The sequence below is a fragment of the Lasiosphaeria miniovina genome (assembly GCF_030549165.1).
Source record: "Lasiosphaeria miniovina strain SMH2392-1A chromosome Unknown B0T26scaffold_3, whole genome shotgun sequence".
NCBI classification, from domain to species: Eukaryota; Fungi; Ascomycota; class Sordariomycetes; order Sordariales; family Lasiosphaeriaceae; genus Lasiosphaeria; species Lasiosphaeria miniovina.
In genome coordinates this window covers 5,416,868-5,444,859 of record NW_026848222.1, presented here as the reverse complement: position 1 = coordinate 5,444,859, position 27,992 = coordinate 5,416,868, and the positions used below count along the sequence as shown (strand labels likewise).

The window sequence follows — 27,992 nt, the reverse complement described above, 5'->3', positions numbered from 1 at the left end:
AGGGCTCGGCTAGGGGAACTCACCACGCCAACTTGCGCAGAAAGATGCAACGCCCGCCGCAGCCTGCCGTGACCGCATCATTGGGTCCGCCGCCATTGCCGCGGCGAGAGTTGCCGGATAGAAATGTCACCAGCCTCTCTTTCGACGATGCCTATGTTGCATTCGTCCTATTCTGCAACCCCGGTGTTCCTACGGATACCGACTCGGCTGCCCTGCGCGAGGCCTTTCGGACGCCCCCTAAGAGCGGCGGCAAGAGTTTCAGTACCTTCACCCTGTTTGAACTCATCAAGCAACTCGAGGCCAGAGAGCTCAAGACATGGGCCGAGTTGGCCTTGAAGCTCGGCGTCGAGCCCCCAGATCAGGAGAAGGGTCAGAGTTCCCAGAAGATACAGCAATATGCCGTACGGCTCAAGGTATGAATGCATGCGCCGCCTCGCGAAGCCGACAGGGCCAAGTTAACACAGACCTACAGCGCTGGATGCACTCGATGCACGTCGATGCCTTCTTTGAGTATCTGTTGAACCGCCCGCATCCCTATTGGACTGAGATTCCCTCGGACCAGACCCCGGTTGCTGATCGGGAGCGAGATGGGGTCGCTGCCGAGGACGACATGGCCCTGCGGGCCCTCCTTCCTCAGATCAAGCCCCGGAGAGGAAGGAAGAGGCCAGACGACGACGACACCAACAAGTCGCCGTCTCAGCGCCCATCGCCCCAACCAGACGAGTTTGAGCCGTGGACAGCTCACCCGGACGGGAGAGGGAGCGTCTTTCTTTTCCCCGTATCAGACCCTTCGAGGCTCAATACGCACACACCTATGGGGCAACCCCCTAACCCTCCCTGGAACCAGAACAATGACGTTGCCCAAACGCCCCTCACCGCTTACCCCCACCCACAGTCTGCCATCACGCCGTCCACTAGGCAATCATTCTGGGGAGAGGAGCCCAAGTCAGCCATCACCCCAATGAAGGGCAGGGCCGCAAACAGACGACACGGAGCTAAGGTCGTTTCATCTGCTTGGCGAACCGGCGCGACGACCACCGGCGGAAAAACACGGGGCAGGCCGCCTATCAACCGAACCGGCCACCCGGACGGGCCGTTCTCGGCCTTTCCGGCTTCGGACATGCACACTTTCAAGATACCATCTCCGACGCCCGAGATACATCCAACATCTCAGAGCACCACGGACCCTAGCTTGAGTCGCCCGCCTTCGGTGCCGCCATTGGTTGCACCTCTGGCTGCTCCTCCTCAACCACCTCAGTTGGTGCAGAGCCCAATACAGTACACGCCTACCCAAGAAAACGGACCGTCTCGGCCAGCCAAGAGAAGTAGGTTGTCGCTACAAGTGCCAGAACGTGTCGGAGGTGAAGTACGACTTGCAACGCCGCCCTTGCCGGCCGCGTCAGCTCCGACTCCGCCTGTCCAACCCGCCCCACCCGTTCCACCCGTTGTAATGGTGAATGGGCAGACACATCAACATTCTCTTGACAATTTGGTACCTCAACTCGGGGTAGCCGGCCATGCCGGCATAGTGCCCAACTACAACGGGTCATTCGCGGGCCAGACGGCCCCCATCAATGGGAAGCAGGGTCAGCCGCGCATCTTTTTCCAGGACCGTTCGGACCGCACGAATAAGGACGAGCTCGAGGGCGTGTTCATGTTTGAGCTCCTGACCGCTAGCTGGTACGATGCCCAAGGCAACCGGATCGCGCCTTGCTGCGTCGACGAGGCCTGGGGGATTACGCAGACGGTAGTCGAGAGCCTCCTCAAGGCCGCGACGACCAAAGAGGCGTTCCTCATTAACCTGGCGGCGCTGGCAGGCGGTAAGATAATGATGAAGACGGGAAGTCTGCGCGTCACGCGGCTCGAGCAGCTGGCCGACCGCAACCGATACTACTGCGCCTGGGAGCTGCGCATGGGCGACATCCGTGGTAGCTACACTATGGAGGAGACGGTGATGCACGATAAGTGGAGGAAGCGTCAGACTCCCGCCGCCGCCGCCGCCACCACCAAGGACGACGTCGACAGGCCCACCACGGGCGGCATTGACGACGCGGCCGCCACCACCACCAATAGCAACGACGAGCCCATGACAGCCGAGTATTGGCAGCGAAAATACAAGGAAATGGCAGGCATGCTCCAGCAACGCGACAAAGAGCTGACACTGCTACGGACCAAGGTGATGGAGTCCATCAGAGACCATGCTCAGACCCAATGACACGAGATGATATGCCGCTCCCGCGGTTGAAAAGGGCCCCAGTACCTTGTGGGCCTTCGAACATGTACATGGCTGTATAATCGAGACGGGTGCAAAAGGTGGAATTTTTTGAATGAAGATATGAAAAGCACGCTGTGTGCATGTCGGGTCTATATGTAACATGTATATCGAGTTGGCGGTTGGGAAGAAGCTTTATGCTGGAGCGGTGGTGTTCCAAGTGTTACACCCTTCCGCGTTGGACACCAGAATTCTTTTTCTTTGCGAGCAACAGAGAGCGCGCGCCCTGATACCCTTGCAGTTTACGATGAGATTATGCCCTTTCGTGTCTTTGTAGGCAGTTGGCTTGTCCGTGCTATGAACGGGTTTCTTGAGTCAGCAGCTGGTAGGGCAGAACTCACAAGGTACCTCATGTATCCCCGGAAACTCCTTTATCACCACCGTGCTGCTCATAACTGATATATATTGCTTCTTAGTTGAAGTGGAAGCTAGAAGTGATGGACGCGGACTGCACGCTGACGCTCGTCTAAGTCCAGCCCTTGCAGCTACCGCAGTGGCATACCGAGCACTTGGCATTGATCTTCAATGCCCGCCACGGGGCCATGAAAACTAAAGCTGGAACCAACCTACCTTGGGTACGGTCAAAAGGTGCCTCTTTTGGCGAGAATATGCTGACTTCTGGCTCCCTGCATTTTTGGGATACCGCTGGCTTATCATTCTCGTTCGTTTGCGAATTGAACTAGCCCGAATGCTTAGTCCTCGGCCGAGGTACATTTCTTTTCTCTTTTACTCTTGTACTCCGTATTGGCCCTACATTTTTTTCGGGAATCGTGATCGATCGGTCCTCTTTTGTTCTCTCGTCAGGAGATCCAATCAAAGTGAGAATATCTTCTCAGGCCAGTTACCTCAGACAAATGGCCATTACGGAAGAGAAATGTGAACTGAGGACGGACCAGGTATGTGCAGGTATGTGGCCCAGCCATCCAGACTTAGTTCAATTCACAAACGAACGAGAATAATAATTAAGCGGTATATATTCCGTATTTCATCCAATGATTAGGCTCCAACGGAAAAGTCAATGCACACCCAACCACGTAGAGGTCGTGTGTACCTAAACTCCGGCGGAGCCCCGCGGATGCCCGCCAAGCCAGTCCTCAAACATTGGGCCCATGGCCTTCGCCATCGAGCCTCGCGAGCGTTGGGGCCGCTGCCCACAACAACATGCAAGCTCTGGGTTGAAGACGTGTCGGAGGACCGTCGGGAACTGGCCAGCTGAGGCCGTCGAGGCTGTCAAGCGCTCAACGCTCGGTGATATTTTCGCTGTTCGCCATCGTCCCCCCTTCAGCTGCAACTTAGAAGAGATATCGCTAATGATTCTAAGACGGTTGCACCTCTCTCCTTTGCGACCACACATTAGGTTAAATTTATTTTGGGTTTTAGAGGTCTCTATTATTTAGATATGGGGCCCAACTAGCAGCCAAGGGGATAGTCCGGCATGCGCAACCTTAATAATTAGGTGCATAAATCCGGCAATGAAATGGCCTGCAGCCAACCGGCCCGCCCGGCTTAGCCCTAAAACATCAGTCGGCCCGAGGGATGGACACAACATCGCCGCGCCTCGCACTGCCAAAACCTCACAAATCGCAGACTAAGCTTACTTCAACTTAGCCGTATCCCAGACTACCTTAGCTAGAGGGACGGGTGATCAAACAGCGGCCAATTGGTGTTTTGTAGCAAGAATTAAATGTGGAAAAGCGATGGAAATGCGTCTCCAATGTACGGCACTTGTGTACGTACATGTACCTCACGTACATTTCTAGTTAGCTTCCATCACACCCTGTACAGTACGCGATACCAAACGATAGAGAAAGAACTTGGATGTGCCGTAGGTGGCCCAAAACCTGGGCTCCAGTTGATGCTTGGTTCCTAGGCACGACTGTCTATGATGACCTCCCTGGCCAAGTCTGTGACACGCGGCCAGCCGTGACAAGTAGCCTAGCTATCTAACCGATTACCTACGTATCTTGCTCGACAGGGACCCTAATACATAATATCGCCCGGAGATCCCTGAGTGGCCAAGCAGGTGAACGTCCTAGGTATTTTCTATACAATGCGCGGGTTAGGCGCCTTGTAGTGCCAACTCCAACTACAATACTCCACCAACCTTTCTGGAATCTACCTTACCTAGCTTGGTTAAAATAGCCTGGATCTAACTTTTTTATTTACCTATTTTTCCATCTCACCCGCTGATAACTGCTTATACTTCTACTCTTTAACCTTGTACAGCTCATAAAAGAACTAGAAGCGGAAAAGAAAGAAGTAGAAAGATTGAGAAAATTAGAGGACCTGAAGCATCGGGTAGCACAGCCTTCCGAGGCAGCTGTAAGGGCATTTGCGAAGCCAGAGTCAGACGCCGAAAGAAGGGCAAGGGAGGGTAGGGAATACACTGCCAAGACAAAAGCCCTAAACGAGCTCCTCTACTTGACTTCCAACGGCAAGCCCCATCCCACACAGAACCCGGAGCAGAAGCAGCAGGACTAAAGGGTGCCAGGCACCGGCAGGCCTCTGGGTTGCCTTTGGAGAGGGCAAGGCTTAGAGGGGCGCTGAGATGGGCGGCGGGAAGCCTCGAGGATTTCAGAGCTTTGTTGTCCACTTTACAGATAGATACCTATCGGTTGTGTCTTTGCGCTTCGAAGAGCTTGGGGAGTTGTCGTCATTTGTCGACTAGGCGGGCCTCGGATATAGCATAACGACTCTGTAGATATTCTGTACCTAGGGTTAGGTATCCTTGTATGACATTCTACGTATGTATACAAAGTATGTTGTACAGTACCCATGCATCGGCATCAGCCGGATATTCGGGGTTGGCACGGCTTTCTCCAATTGGCTGTTGGCCTTTTGGCTCTCAAGGTCTCGGTTTCCGACGAGAGCTGCTAAGTGCTAACCGATTTCCCTTGGAACTGTGTACTGGCGCGGGGACAATACAATTGATTATGAGACGCACTCGAGATTGCGCTGTGGGTAGCAGTTATGCCTTAGGGCTAGCCGAGTAGCTTTCACATGTCGAGGAATGCCAATGTCGGGCAGGGGCTTCAGCGCTGGAGACTGGGGAACTGGGGAACTGGGGCCGGGGCAGTGACGTCGCCCCATCGCCATAGGCCGCAGCGGCGAGTTTAAGCCGCTGCGTGGCTAGCGTCGCTCCCCCATCGGACCTCGGCAGCTGCTGCACACCACACTAGTAGTCACTTGATCCCGTTGCAGGAGACGGAACAAGGGAGACAGATGGAGCTTCACGTAATGGCGCCAACCCACGGATGCTGCGACGGCGTTTGCACTACAAGCAGCGAAGGCTTCTCCACAGAGTGATATTGTATTGTTATACATATTCTTTGGCTTTCCCTCCCTCGCGTGTCGGACCTGCGTGTCTGTGAACCCAAACCAACACCAACTGCCTTTCGTACTTGCCCCGCCATTCTTGTTCCGACGACACTCCCGTCTTCCACTCTCAACCCCCAACGGAACCCGCCCACCATGTCGCAGTCCAAACCAGTGATACCCCAGAATGACAACGTCGCCCACGCCATTGCCGGCGCGGGCGGCGGAGTGCTGTCCATGGCTCTGACGTAGGCCCCTCCTCCCTCCCCCCGGCGCCCGCGCTGACATGGTTGCGCCTGACTTAGCTACCCGCTCATCACGCTGTCCACGCGCGCGCAGGTCGAGTCGAAGCGGGCCGACACGGCGTTCCTGGCGGCGGTGCAGAAGATTGTGGCGCGCGAGGGCGTGTCGGGGCTGTACGCCGGCCTGTCGAGCGCCCTGTTCGGCATCAGCGTCACAAACTTTGTCTACTATTACTGGTACGAGTGGACCCGCGCCTTCTTCGAGACCGCCGCCGTGCGCGCCGGCCGCGCCTCTAAGAAGCTGACCACGGTCGAGAGCATGATCGCCGGCGCCATCGCCGGCTCCGCCACCGTCATCCTGACCAACCCCATCTGGGTCGTCAACACCCGCATGACCACCCGCAAGACGGCCGCCCAGGAGGCCCAGGAGGCCCAGGAAGCCGACCCCGAGGCCGCCCAGCCCGCCGGCCGCAGCGGCACCCTCCCCGGCAAGCGCGCCGCCGCCCCGTCCACCATCGGCACTCTGCTGAACCTACTCCGCACCGAGGGCCCCCAGGCCCTCTTCTCGGGCGTCGTGCCCGCCCTGGTGCTCGTCATCAACCCTATCCTGCAGTACACGCTGTTCGAGCAGATGAAGGACACGGTCGAGAAGCGCCGCCGTATCACCCCCACCGTCGCCTTCTTCCTCGGCGCCCTCGGCAAGCTGTTCGCCACCTCGGTCACGTACCCCTACATCACCGTCAAGAGCCAGATGCACGTCGCCGGCAGCGGTAAGAAGGAGGGCGTGTTTGCCGCCCTCAGCCGTGTCGTGCGGGAAGAGGGCTATGCGGGGCTGTACAAGGGTGCGTCTTGTTTTTTCACTCTCCAGACTCGCCGTCGCTAACCCGCCGTGTAGGAATCGGCCCTAAGGTTACGCAGAGCGTGCTGACGGCCGCGCTGCTGTTCGCCTTCAAGGACGTCCTCTACGAGCAGACCATTCGGCTCAGGGGCACCGCCGCGGCCAAGAAAGCCCTCGCTGCGTAGGGCAGCCACAAACTAAAAAGCGACAGCCAACTCACACTGTAAGTCCCTAAACAGTAGCATGTTTTGGCTTAGCGCCAGGCCGTGCGCGGCCAGGCAGACCATGACCAGACCTTTTTTCCTCCCCTCTTAAGTCGCCAGCCACGGGCAAGCAAGCGAGGCGGACACGTACGATAGATGTGAAAAGACGACGACGAACAGAGAAGACCACCAGAGACGAGGCGAGGGAGTGTCTGCCCCTTTCCCACCCCATTTGGGAAAATAAATGCGGCGCACCACCGCTGGGGACATGTAGCGGAATCTGCACCTGTACCATGCGATGAATAATACACTTTTGCTTGCTTTTCCTCTTGTAGTTTGTATTTTTTTTGGTCATCTCTGTCGAGGGGCGACTTCTGTAGTGTAGGATTTGGCTAGAATTTGTGTAAGTAGAAATGAAAACGTGGAGAAACTATTTCCGCGTAAAATGGGTAGCCGGAATGTTAATGAAATGGCTAGATGACGGACTGCCTCTGCTCAACTAAGGCTTTCCTGCGCAGGTAAATAGACGGGCGATGAATTGGAATTCGGATATCAGCAAGCAAGCAAGTAATAGCAAAAGCTAAGAAAATCTAACAGAGAAGGGGAAAAGAGAAAGAAAAGTCTTCCGCCCATTGACCACCGCTAGCAATCCAGACGACGCTAACCATCCTCCTGAATGCTTCCCGGAATGGACATGACCATGCAAACCGACCATATATCTAGAGAAGGAATCTATCTACTCTCACCAATATAAACAGACCCGGCCGATGATGCTTCTCTATCAACCTAGGTACAAAACTGACAGAATACCGCCATCATACCTGTCAACCTGCCTCCTTACATGTCTCCACACCTGCTAGTCTACGTAACTGTCAACATACTTGCCTCTCTACCTGCCTCCGTCCCTGTATGTCCACCTGCCTGTCTGCCTTCCTGAAGGCCTCCCCGGATACCACGTAAACACCTCCCTCACCCCTTAACCTTACCCCTTACCCCTTTTCATCCCTACCCCAATTCCCGTTTTCCTATACCAAGCAAGATACGTAGGTATGTAGGTAGGTACACAAGCAGATAAGAAGACAGACAAGCAGACATGCAGGCAGGGAGGCCGGCACCCATCATCTATGGCATTCCATCCCATCCCATTCCGTTTCGCTCCGTTTCGCTCCGTTTCGCTCTATTTCGTTCCTCATCCCAGGCGGGGTTTCCCAGCCAGTCAACAGCAGCAACTAAAGTACTTGCAAGGTCTGTCAATACCAAACAAGCAAACAAGAACGACAAACAAAGTAAAACAAAACGGCACAGGGCACCGACATCGAATACTGCGCCGGTTATGCGAGCCTATGCGAGACAGACAGGAAGAGACAGAGACTGAAAGGAAATGAACATGGAAAAGGAAGTAGAAATGGGGATGGGAATGAAATCAGATAAAAAAAAAGCAGTTGAGCCCAGCCAACGAGGTGCCATCCATCATCTATCTGCCTACCCGTCTACTCATCCATCCGTGACATGGCATGACATCCCATGACATGGCCGAGAGCTACCTGACATGACTTGACTCGATCTATCATAGATACCACAGGCACTGCATACTGCATCCTGCTACTGAAGTGTAGTGTAGTGACAACTACCTACTTGATAATGAAACTTGCCATCCCCGATACACCCCCACTACACCACCACCAACTGCTCAGGCCCGGCTCGGCAATACCGACCTCGATACTAACTAAACTGGTGCTTTGGCGGCGCCTTGGTCTCGACGACCTTAGGCACGATCCACCACTCGTGGTACGCATCATCAGGCTTGGGAACAGTAGCAGAAAGACCCAGACGGTCGGCGACGGCCTGGGGAACGACGTCGGTGGCGGCGAGGGCCGAGTTGGCGGCGAGGCTGGCGGCGACGTCGCCGTCGCGGGGGCGGGCGAGGGCCTTTTGCAGGGCGGCGATGGCGATGCTAGCGGCGATGACAGACCTGAGAGAGTTCTTGGTGCGGGCAGCCCAGCGGTCGTGGCAGCCGACGGTGAAGGCGTCGCGGTCGGGCAGCTTGGCGAGGGCGTCGTAGCCCTTGCGAGCGCCGGCAACGGCGCGGTGGGCGTACTCAAGCAGGCTAGACGTGGCGACGCCGGGCTGCGCCGACGCACGTGCGAAGCTGTCGAACGCCGGCAGCTCCGGCAGCCCGACGGCCGCGAACGGCTTCATGCGGATGTCGTAGCGCAGCGCGTCCGAGCCGTACGGCCGTTCCTCCAGTGGCTGCTTGCCAGTGCCGGGCGCCACGACGAGCCGCAGCCGCGCGAGCACCGTGTACAGGCAGCACAGGCCGTCGGCGAGCTCCCACGTCACGGCGGCGTCGAGGATGGTGGCGCGCAGGTAGGCCAGGGAGCGGGTAAACTCGGCTTCCATGGCCGGGGTGAAGCTGCCGTAGGGGCCGGGCTGGCTGCGGGCGCGCAGGTCGGTCATGCGCTGCACGGTAAAGGCCTTGATGCGCTCGACGTGCTGGGCGCGCGTCTTGGCCAGGTAGCTGAGGTACCAGTACATGCCGGCGAGCTCGTCGGGCTGGTACGTCTCTAGCTCGAAGCCCAGCTGCACGATCCACTCCATCAGCCGCAGCTTGTACAGGTAGGCCCACGACGAGAGGGGCAGCGAGTAGGCGGGCTCGGACCCGGCCCAGGCCAGCGCCGTCTGGTAGATGATGGGCTGCTCGTCGAGCTGGACCTGCAGCAGCTGGTCGATCTCCTCGGCGTCGGCCTGCACCATCTCCCAGTCCTGGATCGAGTGGCAGAGCGTCCTCCTCACGCGACAGCGGTTCTGGCACAGCGCGCGAAAGATGTCGAGGTACGACTGCGCCGCCCTGTGCCGAAAGGTTTCTACCTGGTGGGCGATGGCAAACCGCGGGTCGTGGGGCGCCTCAACGGCGTCGTTGGCCGGGTCCAAGAGCCGGCTGCACGGCAAGACGACAATGGCCAAGTCGTTGTCCATGACGTTCTTAATGCTGAGGTGTCCCAGAATAACCATGTCCTTGAACATGAAAAACTGGAGGAGCGCCCGGATGTAAACAAGCGGCTGGGGCTTCTGCGCCTGGAAGGCAAAGACAAAGTTCTGGCAGGACTGTTAGTTTACTAGACGCTGCCAAAGCAAGTAGGGCGAACGTAGAAGAAAAATCTCACCAGAAGACTCTGAGGGTCAGAGGAGTTGAGCACCTTGAGCACCTCGGCTCCGTCGGTGAACAGCCTCCGGAAGTGGCCAGAGGTCTCCTCAAAGCTCAGCTGCACAATAGGGCGTGGCGGCATAGTGCTTGCAAGACGACGCTGTATCTTTGTGCTGAATGCGCCGGGAACCGGGGTTCCCAGGTGGCGTGACTTGTCTATGGGCTCCCAGATGGCCTTCATCTGCGTCCAGGGCAGGCTTAGCGACTCCGGGTTGCTGCGTAGCTCCGAGAGCTCAATAGCGCGCAGAAACGCCGTCCTCAGCTCAAGGCGGAAATCCAGGGCCAAGCCTATCTCGTTGGGTATTTGCGACCTGATGCTGTGCAACACCCGCCGGGCCTCGGTGATCTCGTCACGAACTTCGTACAGGCCGACGTCAAAAAGCAGAGAGCGGCGGTACGTGTTCGTCACAAAGTCCTCTTCCTTCAGGGCGGGGGGTCTAGTAAGCAAAGGTCTTTCCCCGGCATGGATGGATGCGTCTGCGAGGACTGCGGCTCACCTCGTAGTAGTGCTCGCCCTTGATGCGGTCGTTTACATACCAACATGACTTCACCAGGCCCAGGCAGTAGGCCCGGAGGACTGTGTGCATGGTGTCACGCGGGGCGTCATCGGGGTGGTTTTTGATGAAGTCAGCCTCCTCGAGGGAGGTAGGGGACGGCACCAACATGGCTTCGATGTACATGCTTGTGAGTATCGTCTGTGACAGCGGGTAGCCGAGGTGCCAGGCCATCTGCGGGGGCGATCAGAAACCACGCGGTCAGTCTTGTTGACGCCGCCAGACAGGCAGACGGACGGCAACCAACCTCGAGACATAGCAACTGGTCGATTATGCCCAAGACCTCGCTGGGCAAGAGCGGCCGCGTAACATCGTAGTCGTCGTCGAGTAACTCTCCGGGGGCCAGACAGCCGCTGTCCATCTTGAGGTCCATGATCTGCACTTATTGTGAGATGACAGACGACACAGCTTCATGAGATAAGGACGGCGCCCGTACCTCAAGAGCTCCAACGGACTCAAACAAAGTGAAATGTCCATCCTTGACGAGCTCGCCGGGCTCCAAAGCTGCGATGCAAACAAGACGAGACCAGATTAGCACTGGCTGGCACTGACAGAGGGGATAAGGGGGGGTGCACCACATACTCGCACAGGCCGCCCGAAACCGTTGCGTGATGTCGGTAGATACGACGCCCTCGCTGTGCATTATCGGGGGCGGCGGTCTGTCGTCCTGGTTGAGGTTGTAGTTGATGGTGTTGAGAGAGAGCCCAACGAACTCTGGAAGGTTGCTCGCATTCGCAGCAGCGGGTTAGCAAGGCTCCGCAATTGGTCATTCGGCCGCGAGACGACGACGAACGAGTATATGAAGGAGTGATGGATGAACGACAGAGACGCGATAAAAAAGAAACATGAAAAAGGAAAAAAAATAAAAAAAGAGGCCTGCATACCCTCCGATACGATCGACTCATCCTCAGTCATCGTTGTCTAGCCTCTCTAGCGTCCGAGGGTTTTGTCGGGTCGTGCATGTAGGTATGGATATGTGGTTATCTCTTGTCTTGTCCGTTTGGGTGTAGCGATGCGATTCGAGATGCAGGAACCTAAGCGGGAGCGGGTGAGCGTCGTCAGGTCGGGTCAGACTTAAGCTTGAGTCTAGTCTGCCCATAACGGGCGCTGCGTGTGGATAAGCGACCTTCCAACCAATCTTTGCTGCGCCGGCAGCAAAACGGCTGACTGCGAGCGAAACAAAAGACGGAATCGGCGCAGCAGCAATCGAGTCGGGCTAATAAATCTTTCAGAGCCCCCCAAAGAGTCTCTCGTTATTCGAGGCAGGGAAATCTGGGTAGGTTGTTGGCCAGTGGGACTCGAGCTAAACCCCTCCATTTACACACCTCTTACCGGGTGCCTTACCTACAAACCGGAAGACTAGAATCTGACCATCGAAGTGATAGCAAACGTAGCATGATCGAAAACGCATTCATGCCTTACCAATCATGATACTTGATTGCTTTGTCTGCCCAATCTCGTAACTGTCCAACAACAACATGTGGCTCTCTGGAGATACCGAGTTGCCCGAACAATTGGACACGATTGCGGCGAGCAGCAGGCAGATTCCCTGTGAATGGTTTAATGCATCTCTTCCTCTAACGAGTCTCCGTATGATACAGTATTGACAATTGCAAAGCCGCCCATAAGCTATGCCGCCACACAGTCACAGACGCGCGCTTCCCATGCTGTGAAATTGTCGTCGCGGGGGGCAGCTGGCTCGTGCCCAAGTCCACCGAGTGTTGCAATGTTGTTGAACAAAGTGTGTCTATCCCCTACGCGCGCGCCCGTCATCTCTCCTTGCACCTCGATTCCCTTCATCACCTGCTAGGTCCTCTAAGCCGAACCTCCAGCGTTGGCGGCCGCCACCGCGGCAGCGGCATTGGCTTCGGCGAGGTTCTTGACCTCGCCCTGCTTGCCGTTCTGTAGGGGGGTTGTAACAGGAATCAGTCGCTCCGCAATCGTCGGCTTCATGCTGCGGGCCTATGTCCGGCACAACTCACCGACCACTTGGAGAATCTGAGGTCCTGCTCGCCTCGGCGCTCAGCCGCGAGTCTCTTATCCTCCTTCAGGCTGCGGCGCACGACGCGGGCAGCGACGGCCAGATAGCGGTTGTAGCTGTAGAGGGGAATCAGCGCGTCAGTTTCGGGCGGCTCCTCTCATCATTATCAAGCCAGCCGGCGAATGTTTGCAGCGCAGCTCCCTGCCCCGTCCTGCTCGCCCTCAATTGTCCTGTCCGCGGTCGCGAACCCCACGACAGGAGGAAGGGTCCGTGAATCGTGCAAATGTTGGGAAAGGTTCAATTGACTCACGTAAGACCTGCGGCTTTCCACGCGAACACCATTTTGGAAGATTTGTGACGAGGGATGACTTGCTTGCGGTTTTGATGTTCATTCTGGCGAGAAAAGGTCTCGTCTGCTTCCTTTAGCCAAAAAGCTCCGCCGAGCTGCGAGTCACGTGCCAGCTATGGCCTCCCCCAAGACGTCCCGCATGTTATGTAAGCTTGGGGGCTCTGTATCAGATCATTGTGTACTGAGTATACGGCACAGATGAAAATACATCACCGCCTATGTTTTTTTGCCTTTAGTTATTATATCTAAGAATTAATTTGTCGCATGGTTTGTATTGGTAGTCTTCACCAAAACTCGGGGCCTAGCTTTCCCAGACTGTCACTCAAGTCAGTCAGCCAAGTCTCCCTCAGACACGTTCAATACATGAGAGGTGAATTTTTACAAGTCGGTCATTGGCAGGTCGGCCGTCCCTAGGCAGTTCTTTCCGTCTCTGCCGTGCGATTAAAATAGGAAGAGGGTTAAGTCTAGAGGCTACTACAATATGCACAAACGACGAGCCGCAAGTCTACAATCGGCCGATGCTGTTGATACATTTTCCGGTTCCGTCGCTTTATACCCGGAGTCCAAGGTCCTCCGCGAAGGGCAGAACGTGCAGATCACCCACCGCACCCACCGATGCCTTGCCGTCTAACAGCGCCTTGGCCGCCTGATATGTCTTGTTAGCTAGAGTACGCAGCGTTGATGGGACATATGAACCTACAGTCTTGAACTTCTCCGCCGTCACAGACTCCAAAGCCTTGATCGTCTCGAGCACCTGCAGGGGCTTTCCGCCGTGGATGAGGTTCGCGCCAGCGTGTACAAGGCCGACTCCAGCGGTCTCGCTCCCAGACAAGAGGTCGAACTTGGCCTTGGCAATAGCCTTGACTAGGTCCTCCTTAGAGACTGAGCCATCGACAACACTCTTCAGGGCCTTGATCGACTCCTCGGCGACCTTGCGGACGACAGAGGCCGAGCCTGTAATCTCAATGGTAAGGAGGCCGGCGTCCGAGTAGGCATAGTTTGTCGCCTTGGCATGAGCGCCGGGGTTGGCGGCCGTAGCCTTGGAGAGGATAGTGAAGCCAGGGGACCACTTGATGCCAGACTCGCCGCCTAGCAAGCCGATGAGGACCGCTGTCTCGGGCTGAGATGCGCCGAGAGCAGAGCCGGGAAAGGCAATAACCAGCGCGCTCGAGCCTGTCTTGGGAATCCGCACCTCGCCACCACGGTACTTGGAGGCAGCGGAATCCAATGGGTCGGGGGACTGAGAAGGCAGCTCCTTGAAAAAGGGCTCGATCCACTTGGATAAAGCACCTTCGCTTGCGCCATCAGCTACTACGGCAATGTCGGCCCGGTTGTAAACGGCATCGGCGTACTGGGCGACCGAGTTTTCGTTGAGGTAGGATGCAATCGGAGTGCTAGGGGTTGGGTAGAGAGGGGCACCCAAGCCGGTGTGGAAGGCAACCGAGTGAGCAGCGTCGAGAGCAATAGCATCGGCGCCAATCTTGGCCTGCTTGGCGTGGATTACAGACTCGACCTCCTCGTGAAACTCGTGGGCTACATAAAAAGTGTGAGCGTGGCCTCTCGTAGGTTCCCGATAGAAAAGGCTATATCACGCACTGGTGTACCGGGTCTGGGTGATGACCTCGGCTAGGAGCTCGGTGAAGTAGGGAAGGTCTTCGCGGAGGAAGCTGGCCTGGAGCACGAGAGCTTCCCGAGTGTGGTATGCGGCCAATTGGCCTCCCAGAAGCTCGGCTTCGCGGACGATGCGCAGGGCGGAACGTTTTTTGGTGTTCTGAAGCCGGAATGCAAATTAGCTCATGGTCCTGACGCACACCCGAGGCTTGCGGCCGCTGCAGCCACACCGCCAGCGCCATCTGTCGTTGCGCAATTGACCTGCCTTGAAAGTGAACGCCTCAAGCCCGACCGTCAGACCCGGGAGGGGCTCGTAGCGGGTGCCGGCTTTGGCAACGACGGCGAGATGGGTTGTTGGGCCTTGATCGTCCCTCGAGGCGACCTTGATTCCGGCGACGGTGGCGGGCTCGTAAGACGCCTTGGGCGATGCAACTGCCGCAAATCCGCGCTGCGCAAGCTTCGCAGCGCCCTGGCTGCGAAGGGCCAGCTGGCTGCCCCTCGTTAAGGCCGATCTGGAGATCATGGTAGGAGGGGCCGTCGTCAATTGACAATTCAATGGTTCGCGGCTGCAACTGCGTGCTTGAGCTCTTGTCAATCGATTCCGAAAAATCCCTGGCTGGCCGGCTTCTGGGTTGGCGGAAAATGGCTGTGCCGACCCGCCACGAAACTGCCAACTGCCCTGGATTGGTCCGCCCGCCCGGCCTTTAGTAGGAAAATGACAGGCAAGGTGCCTGACAGGGGTCTACGCTGAGGGTTCTGTGTGTAAGCGTTGACACGCGCGATATGATTGGCCCATAAAAGCTACAGCTGCCTCGCGACCGAACCCACTGTAAAAGTTGCCTTTTTGGGGGGGCCTGATCCTGGCGGCGACGACTCAGAAAATTATTAGACTTCTGCAAGTAGTCCCCCACCCTTCAGCAATCTGAACCTCGGCGACGTGCTCTCTCGCATTACTTCCTTCAATGACTATACGGTAGCACATGTGGCAGCTCTAGAGATAGTGAGAGGATCTCTAGAAGCAACACGCAAATCCCAACAGCACGCAAACATTCCGCTACTGTCAACATGTTGGTCGTACGTCAAGCTACCCGTTCCTGCATCGTCCCTTCACCTGGCGCAAAGTCGCCACAGCCTTGCACTGCTGCTAAAGATCCCAATCTAGACAAAGCATCTTGCAGAGCTCTGCTCTCTGCTCATCGGGGAGCTCTATGGCGAGCTCCCATCCGTATGTATCTCCCCGCTTGTCCCACTCCTTGCGGTCGTAATCTCAGCGAGTTGAGACTGACGGCGCTTCTAGAGAATCTTTGCGACACTTATCAATCGGGGTAGGTCGTCAATTCCGCAACTGGTCCATCATACCTCAATGAACCCCCGTCAGCTCCGCCATGGACTCGCCGTCCTCCTGCAGTACAACATGCTCTTCTACTCCGTTGAGCCGGACACCGAGGTGGCCGTGTACGAAGCGAATGTCGAGTATGCCTATAACCTAATCCGTACGGGTAAGATCCTAGAGATGATCGATACGTCGTTTGGCGCGCCTGCCAAGGATATCATGCAGAGTCTGCTCCTTCTGGGTCAGGCACGGATCTCGGATCTTATTGAGGCGTACCAACAAAAGATTGACCAGGCGAAAAAGGCTGCGGCCGAAAAAATTGAAGATGGCAACGAGTTCGAGGTTAACAGTGTAAATGGGCACTCTGATTCGATCAAGAAGTCGGATCTACTGGTCAAGAGCACAGCCCAGCTGAATTCGGTCATTTGTCGGCTCGTTGAGGCTGACCTCATCGATGTCGTTCACTCTCGAAGCTTCCAAACGCCCCAAGATATCCACAAATCTGTCGAGAAGGAAGTCACCGAAAGATTATTCCCCGGCGGGCCAAAAGGCGGGAAAGCAAAGATTGAGCTACAGGACAAGATAGCTGAGAGCCTCCGCAAAATCCGCAGCGAATCCAAGTCTCTGAAGCGCAAGCTGGAGCAAAATGTCACGTCTGCAAAGAGGCGTAAGCTCTTCAGCGGTGGTGCGTCGAACGGCGCTCATGATGAGGAAGTGGATCCGGATCTTGACGTAAGTGCCCTGAACAGTGACCCGAATCATCATCATATTCTAACATTCATCAAGTCGAGACAAGTCATCCGAATCAACTATGAAAAATGTCTTGTCGATCTTCGAAACCGCCGCCTCGTGCAGTTTGCAACTGACATATATGGGGAGGCTACAGCGTATGTCTATGGCGTGCTGCTGCGATTGCTGACGAAACCCATTGCGCGCTGCCGTCCTGATCCGGTGATGGATATTGGCGAAGGCGACAAGGACAGGCAGAAATTCGGGTTCGTTACGATAGGCGAGATATTGGATAGCCTCAAGACTTCCGTCGACTTATCTCTAGGACTTGGGAAGGTTGCCAAGCATGATATTTCTTCCAGAGCCGCCGACGCAATTCAAGAGGAACCCCCCAAGCCAAAACTTTACATTGAAGAAGCCGATGTCGACGAAGGTGATAGCGCAGACGAAGCCAAGGACGGCGATGGCTCCAACTCGAGCGGGTCTGATTCAGAATCTGACCACAAAGAGCGCCCGGCGACAAACGGCAGCAAGGTTCAGTTTGCGGATTCGACAGGTGCCAAAGAAATGAGGCTCGATCGCCCAGCCCAGCTTCGCCAACATCTTCTCCTGCTCTCGGAGAGTAATCAGCATTTTGTCCGCCATTGTGGCCCTAACGAATGGACAGTTGACTTCGTGCCCCTCATGAGCGCGTTGCGCGAGTTTGAGCTCGATTCTGTCATTGAGCGAACCTCAGGTCGCCAGGGCCTGCGACTGGTTCGAATCCTCCGGACCAAGGGCAAACTGGACGAGAAGGCGCTTCCGACTGTTGCGCTGATGAAGAAACCCGAAGTACAGCAAAAGATGTTGGAAATGCAGAACGCGGGTTTCGTGCACGTTCAGGAGGTGCCACGAGACACGAAAGCAGATGTGAAGAAATCCTTCTTCCTTTGGTTTTCAGACGTGGACAAATCCCTAGCCCGCCTGCTTGATACAAGCTACAAGACCACGGTGCGCTGCATCCAAGTTTTAGAAGTTCTCCGCCAACGGGAAAAGGATGTGCTAGAGCTCACGAAGAGGACAGACGTCCGAGGCAGGGAAAGGGACGTGATGAGAAAGGAATACTTCGACAGGTATTCTCGTTTCCTGGAAAACGAGCGGAAGCTCTTTGCTCAAGTCATGAGACTTGACGACCTAGTCGCCGTTCTACGTGATTTTTAGGGGCTGAAAAGCAATGTACACGAAATCGGTTGGTCTATCTGATATCAAGTCATGATGGCATAGCATCGGCGGCGTCGGGGATCAGAATGGTTGCATTTGCTTGGGGTTTACCAGGAGGCTTTGGGTTTAAGCTGGGATGCTAGGCTAACTAACTTGCATGGCTTTGAGTCCATGGTTGTACACCATATATCAATCATGAATAGAGATTATGACATGTCCTCTGGCATCTAATGGGACGCAGGAGATAGGACAAAGAAGAGAGCATGCACACAGTTTTGTGAGCTATTTTGAAGCGATTACCCCGACTAAATATCTTTTACTATTTCCGAGTCCAATAACAGGCTAAGTGAATTGTAAAGCTGATTAAGAGAGCTTTGCAAAGTCTCCCAAGCTATCGGAGTTGAGTTTGGATACGGAGATTTCCGTATTGTAAGTACGTACAGTAGTACCGTTTGATAACAAGGCGCTAATAATTCCGATAATCTCCAATGCAGCCTGGGCCCAGCGTCCTGGCACAATCCCGCTGTCGGAGCTTAAACGGCAGCGCATGGGAGCTCCAGGAATTTTTTTGTCAAAAATTTACGGGGTTCGCGCCATTTGTCTCGGAGCGCTCCGATCTTGCTTGTGACAATCTCCAGTCCTGTCCCTCGTTTCGCCAATTTTCTCGCCGGTCGCCTAGAATTTCTTTGTCTGGCCCACTGCGTAACTAGCATTCTTTAAGTCGTATACCTGGCGACTCGCCAAAACAAAAGCACAATGTCTCCTCCAGCGGGCGCGGCGCAGAAGGAGTCTAACCTTGCAAGACTCTTGGGATCTGGTATGTCGACAGTGGCGCACCCCGAAGACTACAAGATAGCTGACTTGCTTTGCCCTCCCCCCAGGCTCTGCCGGTATTGCCGAATTGGCCATATTCCACCCCGTACGTCGTCTCGAAGTAGTGCCCTACGCCAGCTACCATGCCCCAGATCCGTCAACATTGTCCAATTGGTAGCCCGATAGAACGGAACCGAGAGCGCGGCAGTTGCTAACTACTTTGGGCACAGGTCGACACCATTGCGAAACGCTTGATGAGCAACGAGACTAAGGTGCGCAGCCTCTCTCCTTGCCCCTTGTCGATATGGGGATCGTGTTCCCGAAAACATTCGGGTGCCCTTTATACAGTTGGGAGGAATTGACGACAGAGGAAGAAAGAAAGGGGGCTAATTGCGAATCTGTACGAATATAGATCGTCGGCCTACCGCAACTCAACGCCGTAATCTTCAAGGACAAGGCCGCTGCGCCGCTCGGGAGGAAGTTCGTCTCGCTTTTCCCCGGACTCGGCTACGCCGCCGGATACAAGGTCCTTCAGCGAGTATACAAGTACGGAGGCCAGCCGGTGGCCCGCGACTACCTCACATTACACTATAGCAGGGATTTCGAGGGTGCCTTTGGCAAGAAGACCGGAAAGGCTATCATGCACTCAACTGCGGGAAGGTGAGCACGGCCCAGTCCTCAGCAGAGCTAGCAGAGCTGTCCTGTCACCTATGCCAGGAGGAGAGCAGTTTGTCTACGCGCAGACTCGGGCCAAGATAACATGGCTAACCAACCCTCCGTTTTATGCAGTCTGATCGGCATTGGCGAGATCGTCCTACTACCCCTTGACGTCCTCAAGATCAAGCGGCAGACAAACCCCGAGGCCTTCCGGGGCCGCGGTGTCCTGAAGATTATCAAGGACGAGGGCTTCGGTCTTTACAGAGGGTGGGGCTGGACAGCTGCGAGAAACGCCCCCGGTTCTTTCGCGGTATGTCCGCTATATCCGCCAGTCCTTGACAATTGAGTTGCCATCACTTTGTTAATGTTGATTTGTTAAATTAGCTGTTCGGTGGCTCTGCATTTGCCAAGGAGTTCCTCTTCAAGTTAGATGACTACAACAAGGCGTCATGGTTTCAGAACTTTGTGGCCTCGATTGCGGGTGCCTCGGCCTCCCTCGTTGTCTCGGCGCCGCTTGATGTGATCAAGACGCGCATCCAGAACCGCAACTTTGAGAACCCCGAAGGCGGCTTCAAGATTTTGACCAACATGGCCAAGAACGAGGGCGCCTCTGCCTTCTTCAAGGGCTTGGTTCCAAAGGTCTGTTCTTCACTGAAGACCCCCTCCCCCAGGATGGCCTGCGCAAGGTAGTAGTAGGCTTAGCCCATGAACGTCCTGCTAACCCAACTTATCTTGCAGCTCCTCATGACGGGCCCGAAGTTGGTTTTCTCCTTCTGGCTAGCGCAAACATTGATCCCAGCGTTCGACACTGCGTTCAAGAAATAAACCGTTAAACCCTATATAACGGGGACTAGCGCTGAACTAGAAATTGGACAAAGAAAATAATCGAGATACCACCTGATACATAGCTCTAATCTATATGGTCGGGATTCTATTTTCTTGGGCGGCGTTCTGGAGACATAAAAAGACGGGCGCGTCTCTCTGAGTGTTTTGCGTCGGGCGCGAAATCAACTAGTAGAGTCATGAGGTAAAAAACACATGTCTCTCCAATCCACAACAACTATATAGGGTTTATTCAGCTCCGACTTGCCGATATATACTTCTCCTCTCTTCCTATTGTTCTTGTCTATCCCAGCATCCACCCGTAATGAGGACAGTGTAACATCTAATACCCAAACATAGTCCGTAGATGACTGAGGGATTACAGAAGTCACGAACACAAACACTGAACCTGATGGGATCGATTCGGCTCAGTCAATAGACCATTTCAAATTCTGTTGGATGTCTATATGTGAGTTTTCTTATCTGTGGTAGAACTAAAACGAAAGAAAAAGAGAAAGAGAAAAAAATGTCAATGACTTGCAAGACACAAGTTGTGAGCTGTGATCGTCAGGACTCGGTGTTTCATGGGTCCCTGGTCAGCTTCCAGGCGTGGCCGCTCAAAAGGCTACAGTGCCAAGCTTCAAGGATAATAACGTTCAAGTGTAAGGCACGGACCACTAAATGTGGGGGTGATTTGGGCAGTGCGGGCGGCAGGGTGGGCCGCCTTGCAGACCTGACTTCAACGCTTGAACATGACACTCACCAACTCCTCTTTGAGGAGTGTTAACTAGGCAGCACCATCACCTAGATTTGTGCGCCTAATTCACTAGATTGACCATCTGCTTGCCATCTCCCTGGCCCTGAGAGGCCGCGATTTGAAGACGACTCGAATGCGCAGCCCGCCCGGCGACTCCAAGATACTTGAGTGCTTGCATTAGACTGGACCCGACCCATCCATGAGAGGCGCCCGCATGCCGCGTACCGCACTGGGCCATGGAATTCGGCGGTTCTGATGGCGGTTTTGACGCCGGTGACGACCGGCCTCCACAGAAGAAGAGGCCCTTGCCCGCCGATCTCCCCAGATCCCTCGACGACAGGAGACATGTGCCGACCGAGCTTGTGCCCGAGACGGAGATGTACGATGGCTGGCAGGGTTGGTGCTCCGAGGCCCTTGCTTTCCACCACACGTCATAGCTACATACCACAGTGCTGTTGTTGTTGCTAACTGCCTGCTCCCTCTCCACGCCCGTTGCCCAGGACAATCCCAATTCCTGACCTCGCCCATGATCGCCAAGCCCCTCAGCTTCAGCGACCTCTCCTTGAACGATGCCAAATACGACGCCGCGGACATAATCAAGGGCGGATCCGATAGCGAAACGCGCCTCATGGAGATGCTGGCTGCACAGGCCGCCCACTCGGCCGGCGTCGTCTTCGACAACGAGGATGCCATTGCTGACGACGAGAAGATGACTGACGAGGAAAAGAAGGAAGCCTTGCAGAAGGCCTTTATCATGGCGGCGAGCAACGGCCACGTGGATTCCGTCGCAAAGATCCTCAACGGCAAGGCGAGGTTGTATGTCGACATCAACGCGCCCGACGACGAAGGCACGCCCGCGCTCATATACGCAAGCTGTTTTGTGAGTCAGGAGTTCGCCTGCGGCGTGCTGGTATTCCCCCGCTAATTCCTCGACAGGGACACGAGCCCGTAGTGAAGGCCCTCATCAACGCCGGCGTGGACATCGATAAGCAAGACCGGAACCAATGGAGCGCGCTCATGTGGGCCATGACGAATCGGCACAAGGGGATCGCGAAACTACTACTAGACAACGGGGCGTCTCCCGAGGCTAAGACATCGTCAGGGCGAACGGCGTTTGATTTTGTCGCTCCCGACAGCGACATGTCGTACTATCTAAATGGCAGTGGGTATGGGATTGGAACAGCTGGCGCTACCGATGACTTTTACAATCCTGGCTTTTCGCAGGACAAGTTTGAAGAGGAGCTGGCCGAGAACGAGATGCGGAGGCGGATGATGATGGAGAGCGCCCGCGACTTGGAGGTAGATCTGGGGAATGTGGGAATTGACGACCAGCCCGAGGTTTGCATCTGTCCATCCGCATATATAGGCGTATTGCCACGCGCTAACCTCTTGTCAGCCTGTTGATGATTTTGAAGAAGAACAGCAGGAATTTGACTGGACGAGATGTCTACACGACCAGATGTTTGTCTTCCAGGAGAGTGAGCTGGACCGGATCTTGGATATTGTTATCACGAACATGACCCCTCAACGGTCACCGACCCAGAAACCCGTGCCCGCAAACATGATCTTCCTAGGGGCCAGATATGCGCACTACCATTCTAGCCCGGAGCTGCTGGCGAATCTGCTCATCACGGCCATGGACAAGATCAACGATGTGGTGGAAAGATACCAATGGGATATGACCATCCTGGCTTTCTGGATATCCAACGCAACACTTTTGTTACACTACCTCAAGAAAGATGCCGGCCTGGTCGAAGCAACTTCGGAGTTCCAGGCGCAGCTTGCGGAGCTGATTAATGAGATTTTCATCCTTATTGTCAGGGACGCCGAGAGACGGCTCGACAAGGTCCTTGATGCTGCCATGCTGGACCATGAAACAATCCCCGGATTCGAAGACATAACGTTTCAAAACGAGTGGAAGATCTTTAAGCGGAAAAAGGAGATCAAAGAACAGCCCCTTGAGAAGCGGTTCCGCCCCCCGTCTCCCAAGCAGAGGGCCAAGCCTTCTCCACGTAATGTGACATCCCTCCTTTCTTCCACATTATTTGTTTTAGACCTATACGACATTCACTCGGTCATCTCGGCGCAGATTGTATCGCAGTTGCTCTACTGGCTGAGCGCGGAGCTGTTCAACCGCATCATGTCGAACAGGAAGTACCTAGCTCGTACCAAGGCTATGCAGATTCGCATGAACATCTCGATACTTGAAGACTGGGCCCGTCAGAACAACCGACAGCCCGAACACTACGAAGGGGGCGAGACCCGATCAACCGGGGAGAACATAATCGAGGCGGCACGCCGGCACATGGCGCCGGTAATCCAGCTTCTGCAATGGTTGCAGTGCTTCTCATCGTTGGGTACCGACGACCTGGAGGCCCTGATAGGGACCTTGCAGCAACTCAAAGCCTTGAGTCCACAACAGCTGATACACGCTGCAACGCATTACCGGCCGGAAGTAGGGGAGAAGGGGCTTCCCAAGAGCGCAATGAAGTATCTCGTTGCAATACAAAAGGAAGTGGCTCTGCGGCGTGAAAGAAATCGCAATGCGCCGGCGTCGCCAAAACCGAAGCCGGGAGGTGATAGCACGCCGACTACGCCGGCAAAGAAGTCGAATGGTAACGGGGCGACATCGCCGGCAAGCATACAAACGCCAAGGTTAGGTGACGAGTCTGAGCAAGAGGACGAGGCCCCGGCAAACTTGCTGCTCGATCCCGCGCTTATGCTCCCGTTTACGCTGCCAAGCGTGACCGACATGCTGATCAGCTATGGTGCCGGGTTTGGGGGTGTGAATCGGGAGCGGGAGCGAAAGTACATCCCCACCATCCCGCCCGAGTTTCTCGATAAGATCGAATCGACCAGCAGCACCAAGAAAGGGCCCATGTTCGGCGAGAAGGACTGGGAGAACGAGGAAGTCTAATAAGCGTGGTTTGCTGCTTGACTAGTGTGCTTTTTCCTTCTTGTTGCAGATCCGCCAAGGAGTGATGCGTTCAAAGTACTCTTTGCTAGCAATAGCATAGCGAACTTGTCAATCTGTGAGACCGAGCTCCTTGGTGACGAGGCTTGCTCCAAAGTCTGCCATGCTGAAGGAGTATTAACCTGACTGTGTTACTCCGAGGTTGCCTCTGAGGCGCGCGGGCTGCGATCGGCGGCAGCGGAGGTCAGGTTAAAAGCGTTTGAGGGTCAGGCCGACAGTGTTTCCTGCGTACTCATCAGCATTTGAGATAATTAGAGGAAGAGTTCGTAAAACTGCTCGCTGGTGAGAAGTACAGTAGCAGTATGTTGTATGCCAGTTAGCAGACGGCATACTGTGCTGGGCGCGGGTGGGGGGGGAAGGGAGGAAGAATAAACTAGTCGAGCCTCTAGGGCATCAAAGAGGGCAGCCCTCGAGCGGCCCGCGCGGAGCCATCTGCTCGAGGCAAACTCACGCTCGAGAAGGGGCTCGGGGCGGGGACTGTGGCCTCGCCGAGACGGGAGTTGTAGGCCGCGCGTGCCTCATTCGGGCGGAGTAACTACCGGCAGGATATCTTCATCAGGTTCAGGTTCAGCATCGCAATCGTAATCAGCAGTAGAGCTAGCATTATCCCGCTTCTTTTCGTTCGTTCGCGATTTGAGCTGGCAGGTTCGGGATTGAAAAGTCGCGAAACTTTTCGATCGCGACCATGTAGAAAGGAAGGAAAAGTCGAGAAATCTTGAAATAGGCAAATGAACAACGAGGTCTCCCTACTAGTTCAGATCGTAAAAGCTAGGAAGAAGCGGTAGATTGGGTTAGGGATTAAAAGTCGCGAAACTTGGCGATCAGGATCTAGGTTATCTCAGTTCCTCGGACCCTTCTCTTTGGTTGGGACTGCCGGGCGTACGTTCGGAGTATCCTCGGCAGAAATGTCTAGGCCGTCTTAAAAACATCCCTCATAATCACAATGATATCCGGGCATGTTAGACCGTTCGAGTTAGCTGGGGAGGTATCTCACAGCGTGCTTGGTTCGCATCGTCGTTGGAAATGACCCCGCACCTACCACTCCCCTATCCCAAACTCGGCCGCCGAGACATGCTCTAGGCCATCAGTCCCTATCTGGTATTATTGTGTTGTACATACATACATACAGTATGTACAGTACATACGGAGTACATACTACGTAGAACGAAACGCCACTCCGCTATACCACTGAGTCCGAGGAATGGTGCTTAGGTGCTTTGTAGGCGGCGCTTCGTCCAACCTACACGCCGCGCCCAGACCCGAGGCCAACAAAGCTGCATCCCCCCCAGCGGACGTGAGGACCGCCGCGTCTCTTCCACAACGCGGGCTTGACTACGCGCGCGCCCGGCTTAACAATGACATGGCGGCACGGGCGTTTTCGGGATTCTGCCAGACAGGGACTAATGGCCAGAGGTAACTGCAAGGTTACCATCCCCCACTACCACCACTGCCGCCACTTAGTGTTGATGGGCAGCAGACTGGCCATTTGTAGGTCTACTCAGTCTTGTCAGTGCAGCTTGTTTCAGCTGTCAAGGGAACTCATAGGCGGATCCAGCGTGGGATGAGGTTGGTAGAGCCGACTTCTTGTCATTTCCGTCTGTCGTTTTTCCGTTGTTATCCATGGCTACTAGATTAACTGTACGAGTTTAATATAACAATCCTTTGAAAGGTCAATATTAGTTTAAGTCATGTATGGGCGGTAGGCTTGTTTATTCTAAACCAGCCTGCGACAAGAGACACCGAGGTTCGGGAGGACAGGGAGGCTGATTTCAGAGGAACTCCCTTACCCGAGTACCTGAGGAGAAACAGGTGTATCGTCTAAAGGACGGCAAGCTGTCCCTTGCGCTGGAAGAACATCATTCTTATGGCTGGGTGTAACAACCCGCTTGCCAACACATCCATAGGTGGAAGCCACCATATAAAGATTCACTTAGACTGTGCGGAGGCGTCTGGCCGCAGAAAATATGCCGAAATCACAGCACAGCAGCCCAAGGAAGGATAAGAAGACAGCGTCCTTTCCAGCCTAGGAGAAAGGTGTATTTCTTCCCGCTCTCCCCGTTTCTGCCTCTCGTCCCAGCACCCAGCCTTCCCATTACAGCCCACGCTCAGTTACTCACCAACGTTCCTCCCGAAATCCCGAGCATGAGTACCCCGTAAAATACACAGTACATCTTACCAATTACCATCACCAAAATGGACGGTCATATTATCATGTAAGCAATCCCCCGGATCTCATATATACCTATGGGGGTTAATATTTTATGAGGAAAATTGCCCCTTATAAACTTGAACTGCGGTGCAAGTGTTCTGCATAGACCCAAAGTACTGGTGGAATTCACCATGTTTGACAGGACAGCTTGACGCTCGGCTCGGCAGGCCCGGTGCCTAAAGATAGAAGGAACTTTCGAATAGAAGGCATGCGCAAGATTGAGCTGCGGAAGCTCTTCCTTTAATATAGGTAAATGTCGAAAAGAAAAGCGCGGTGGTGAACCAACAGGGTCGCTCGCCATCTGCGATTGAGGCTGCTACCGTTTGTAGCGCGAACGGAGTTCAGATCGGGGGATGTGATTGAAGTTTGGAAGCTTAGTGTTCAGACCCGCCGGTAGGTAGGTAAGTGCTACGCGAGGTTTCGCGGGGTAAGTACACGAAGTTTGCACGTGGCCCACACACTAAACCTAATTGGGCTTTTTCCATGAAAGAAGGTTTGCGGGCGAAGTTTGCACGTGACCCTCAAGCTAAGCCTAATTGGGTTTTTTGGGGGAAGATGACGTAACACGGCCAGCGACAATAAACTCACAATACGCTGTGCCGTGACATAGCTGGAGGAGCGGGAGGGCGAGTCGAGGAACCCGGAGTCTTCAATGGCCCCTCGATTCAAGCCCCAGAACGTCCAGCCTTTAGTTGGACTCCAGCGGAGTCTCGTCAGGTAGCAAGATCATCTACCTGCGAACGCCAGAAGTGCCTCTGCACTAGGCCTAGTTTCACTTGGGCACGAACTCGGGTTGGGTTTAGGATGACGCCGGGTGAGTAGGTAAGCAGGTTGGAGGGAGCAACATGCCTAGTTTCTTCCTGAGGGGTGGGAAGCCTTAATCCCGGCGCTCAGGGCATGATGAATAGCAGTGGTGTACTCGTGCCCTCCAAACGAGGTATGTGGAGCGCAAGATAACCCAGTTGGAAAGGGACCACATGGGGAAATCCCTAACCAATAAACTGCTGAGGCGTGGAGGGCGGCATTGCAGCCAGTGCAGCTGTGATCGAACACGCTTTGGGCTTGTACTGGAAGATGCTCAGGCATATCTGGAAAATGGAGTCGCATGGGCTAAATTTTGCTAAGACAGGATGAAATGATGAGACAGGCAGGATAGATTTTTTTTTCTTGCCACGATTCGCAGGGGCCTAAATGCCGTATGCAAGGTGTCAGGTCGGGCAATGATCTGGAGTCTTGACAGGCCAGAGGGTTGATGACGGGACATGCAAGCTGCAAGGGACAGAACGCCAGCTGGCAAGCGATGCGATGGCCAGGGGTGGTGATGGTGGGGGTGGGCGGACGGGCGCATAGAATATACGCACCGCACCGCACCGCACCGCACACACTGATGCGCGCGCTTTACTAAACAAACTCGGTGTAGATAATGCTGTGTTCGATTAACTTTTTTATCTTCTCGCTTGGGCGTTGGGGAGTAGAAAAAGCGATAAATTGATTGATGTTGGTTTTGCTTTCTCCCATCTTGAGTGAGAGAGAAATCCATCGCGAGTCGGCTTTGTTGGTGGTGGTGGCGGGAACAAGGACAGATGGAATTAGCTGAAGACAAGCTGGGCTCGTCTTGTCTGGCTAAGTGATCACAGCAGTTCTAGCTGGCCGGGGCTCTTTGCCCATCCGAGAATGTGCCCGGTGCAGACAGACAAAGTACGAAGACACGGCATGTTTGTCATCATAGAATGCTGGCCCGTCCGTCCATTGAGAGAGAGAGGGAGAAGAATCTTGTCCTGTCCTGTCCTGGGCCGTTGGCCACCGTCGTGCCGTTTGGTCACTTTGGTGTACATGGCTAGACGACTGGCGGGCAGTTATCGTTGTGAACTTGTGAACTTGTGTGGATGGGTTTTGTTGTCGTACGGTTTCATCTCATCGTATCACAT

The 27,992-nt window shown here is 54.9% G+C and overlaps 8 protein-coding genes across 8 annotated transcripts; 5 read left to right on the top strand and 3 right to left on the bottom strand.

The window, feature by feature from the left end:
* Nucleotides 1-44: 44 nt before the first annotated feature.
* B0T26DRAFT_641254 (ARS binding protein 2-domain-containing protein) lies at nt 45-2,215 on the top strand (the record flags this gene model as incomplete). The annotated part of the gene is made up of 2 exons (XM_060437313.1): nt 45-413; nt 473-2,215. The coding sequence occupies 2 exons, from the start codon at nt 45-47 to the stop codon at nt 2,213-2,215; spliced, it is 2,112 nt and encodes a 703-aa protein (XP_060299136.1).
* Nucleotides 2,216-5,743: 3,528 nt separating this feature from the next.
* B0T26DRAFT_641488 (mitochondrial carrier domain-containing protein) lies at nt 5,744-6,852 on the top strand (the record flags this gene model as incomplete). Its single annotated transcript, XM_060437346.1, has 3 exons — nt 5,744-5,835; nt 5,893-6,671; nt 6,725-6,852. 3 exons carry the CDS (start codon nt 5,744-5,746, stop codon nt 6,850-6,852), a joined length of 999 nt encoding a protein of 332 aa, XP_060299135.1.
* A 1,740-nt stretch (nt 6,853-8,592) lies between these two features.
* Nucleotides 8,593-11,544, bottom strand: B0T26DRAFT_750505 (Mak10 subunit, NatC N-terminal acetyltransferase-domain-containing protein; the record flags this gene model as incomplete). The annotated part of the gene is made up of 7 exons (XM_060445232.1): nt 8,593-9,966; nt 10,035-10,496; nt 10,573-10,803; nt 10,877-11,005; nt 11,066-11,133; nt 11,212-11,343; nt 11,514-11,544. 7 exons carry the CDS (start codon nt 11,542-11,544, stop codon nt 8,593-8,595), a joined length of 2,427 nt encoding a protein of 808 aa, XP_060299134.1.
* A 900-nt stretch (nt 11,545-12,444) lies between these two features.
* B0T26DRAFT_750504 (mitochondrial ATP synthase epsilon chain-domain-containing protein) lies at nt 12,445-12,952 on the bottom strand (the record flags this gene model as incomplete). Its single annotated transcript, XM_060445231.1, has 3 exons — nt 12,445-12,531; nt 12,612-12,726; nt 12,921-12,952. The coding sequence occupies 3 exons, from the start codon at nt 12,950-12,952 to the stop codon at nt 12,445-12,447; spliced, it is 234 nt and encodes a 77-aa protein (XP_060299133.1).
* Nucleotides 12,953-13,171: 219 nt separating this feature from the next.
* Nucleotides 13,172-15,233, bottom strand: B0T26DRAFT_705782 (ubiquinol-cytochrome C reductase complex CORE protein 2 precursor). The gene is made up of 4 exons (XM_060441773.1): nt 14,836-15,233; nt 14,556-14,730; nt 13,660-14,492; nt 13,172-13,605 (listed from the first exon to the last, which is right to left on the bottom strand). Exons 1-4 carry the CDS (start codon nt 15,091-15,093, stop codon nt 13,510-13,512), a joined length of 1,362 nt encoding a protein of 453 aa, XP_060299132.1. The 5' UTR covers nt 15,094-15,233; the 3' UTR covers nt 13,172-13,509.
* A 200-nt stretch (nt 15,234-15,433) lies between these two features.
* B0T26DRAFT_705781 (DNA-directed RNA polymerase III subunit RPC3) lies at nt 15,434-18,138 on the top strand. The gene is made up of 3 exons (XM_060441772.1): nt 15,434-15,644; nt 15,733-16,635; nt 16,690-18,138. The coding sequence occupies exons 2-3, from the start codon at nt 15,934-15,936 to the stop codon at nt 17,830-17,832; spliced, it is 1,845 nt and encodes a 614-aa protein (XP_060299131.1). The 5' UTR covers nt 15,434-15,644; nt 15,733-15,933; the 3' UTR covers nt 17,833-18,138.
* A 450-nt stretch (nt 18,139-18,588) lies between these two features.
* B0T26DRAFT_750501 (mitochondrial GTP GDP transporter) lies at nt 18,589-20,127 on the top strand (the record flags this gene model as incomplete). The annotated part of the gene is made up of 7 exons (XM_060445230.1): nt 18,589-18,649; nt 18,714-18,751; nt 18,876-18,917; nt 19,058-19,305; nt 19,435-19,612; nt 19,687-19,941; nt 20,041-20,127. The coding sequence occupies 7 exons, from the start codon at nt 18,589-18,591 to the stop codon at nt 20,125-20,127; spliced, it is 909 nt and encodes a 302-aa protein (XP_060299130.1).
* A 990-nt stretch (nt 20,128-21,117) lies between these two features.
* On the top strand, nt 21,118-23,798 carry B0T26DRAFT_750500 (DIL domain-containing protein; the record flags this gene model as incomplete). The annotated part of the gene is made up of 4 exons (XM_060445229.1): nt 21,118-21,277; nt 21,382-21,761; nt 21,818-22,219; nt 22,278-23,798. 4 exons carry the CDS (start codon nt 21,118-21,120, stop codon nt 23,796-23,798), a joined length of 2,463 nt encoding a protein of 820 aa, XP_060299129.1.
* Between the last annotated feature and the right edge of the window lie 4,194 nt (nt 23,799-27,992).

Bases quoted from the DNA above. Each gene is read 5' to 3' on its own strand.
- B0T26DRAFT_705782 (XM_060441773.1), bottom strand. From the start codon at position 15,093: ATGATCTCCAGATCGGCCTTAACGAGGGGCAGCCAGCTGGCCCTTCGC. The intron at 14,731-14,835 runs GCAGGTCAATTG...TTCCGGCTTCAG, and splicing joins TTGAGGCGTTCACTTTCAAG to AACACCAAAAAACGTTCCGC. The intron at 13,606-13,659 runs GTAGGTTCATAT...AAGACATATCAG, and splicing joins CGGCGGAGAAGTTCAAGACT to GCGGCCAAGGCGCTGTTAGA.
- B0T26DRAFT_705781 (XM_060441772.1), top strand. From the start codon at position 15,934: ATGAACCCCCGTCAGCTCCGCCATGGACTCGCCGTCCTCCTGCAGTAC. The intron at 16,636-16,689 runs GTAAGTGCCCTG...ACATTCATCAAG, and splicing joins AAGTGGATCCGGATCTTGAC to TCGAGACAAGTCATCCGAAT.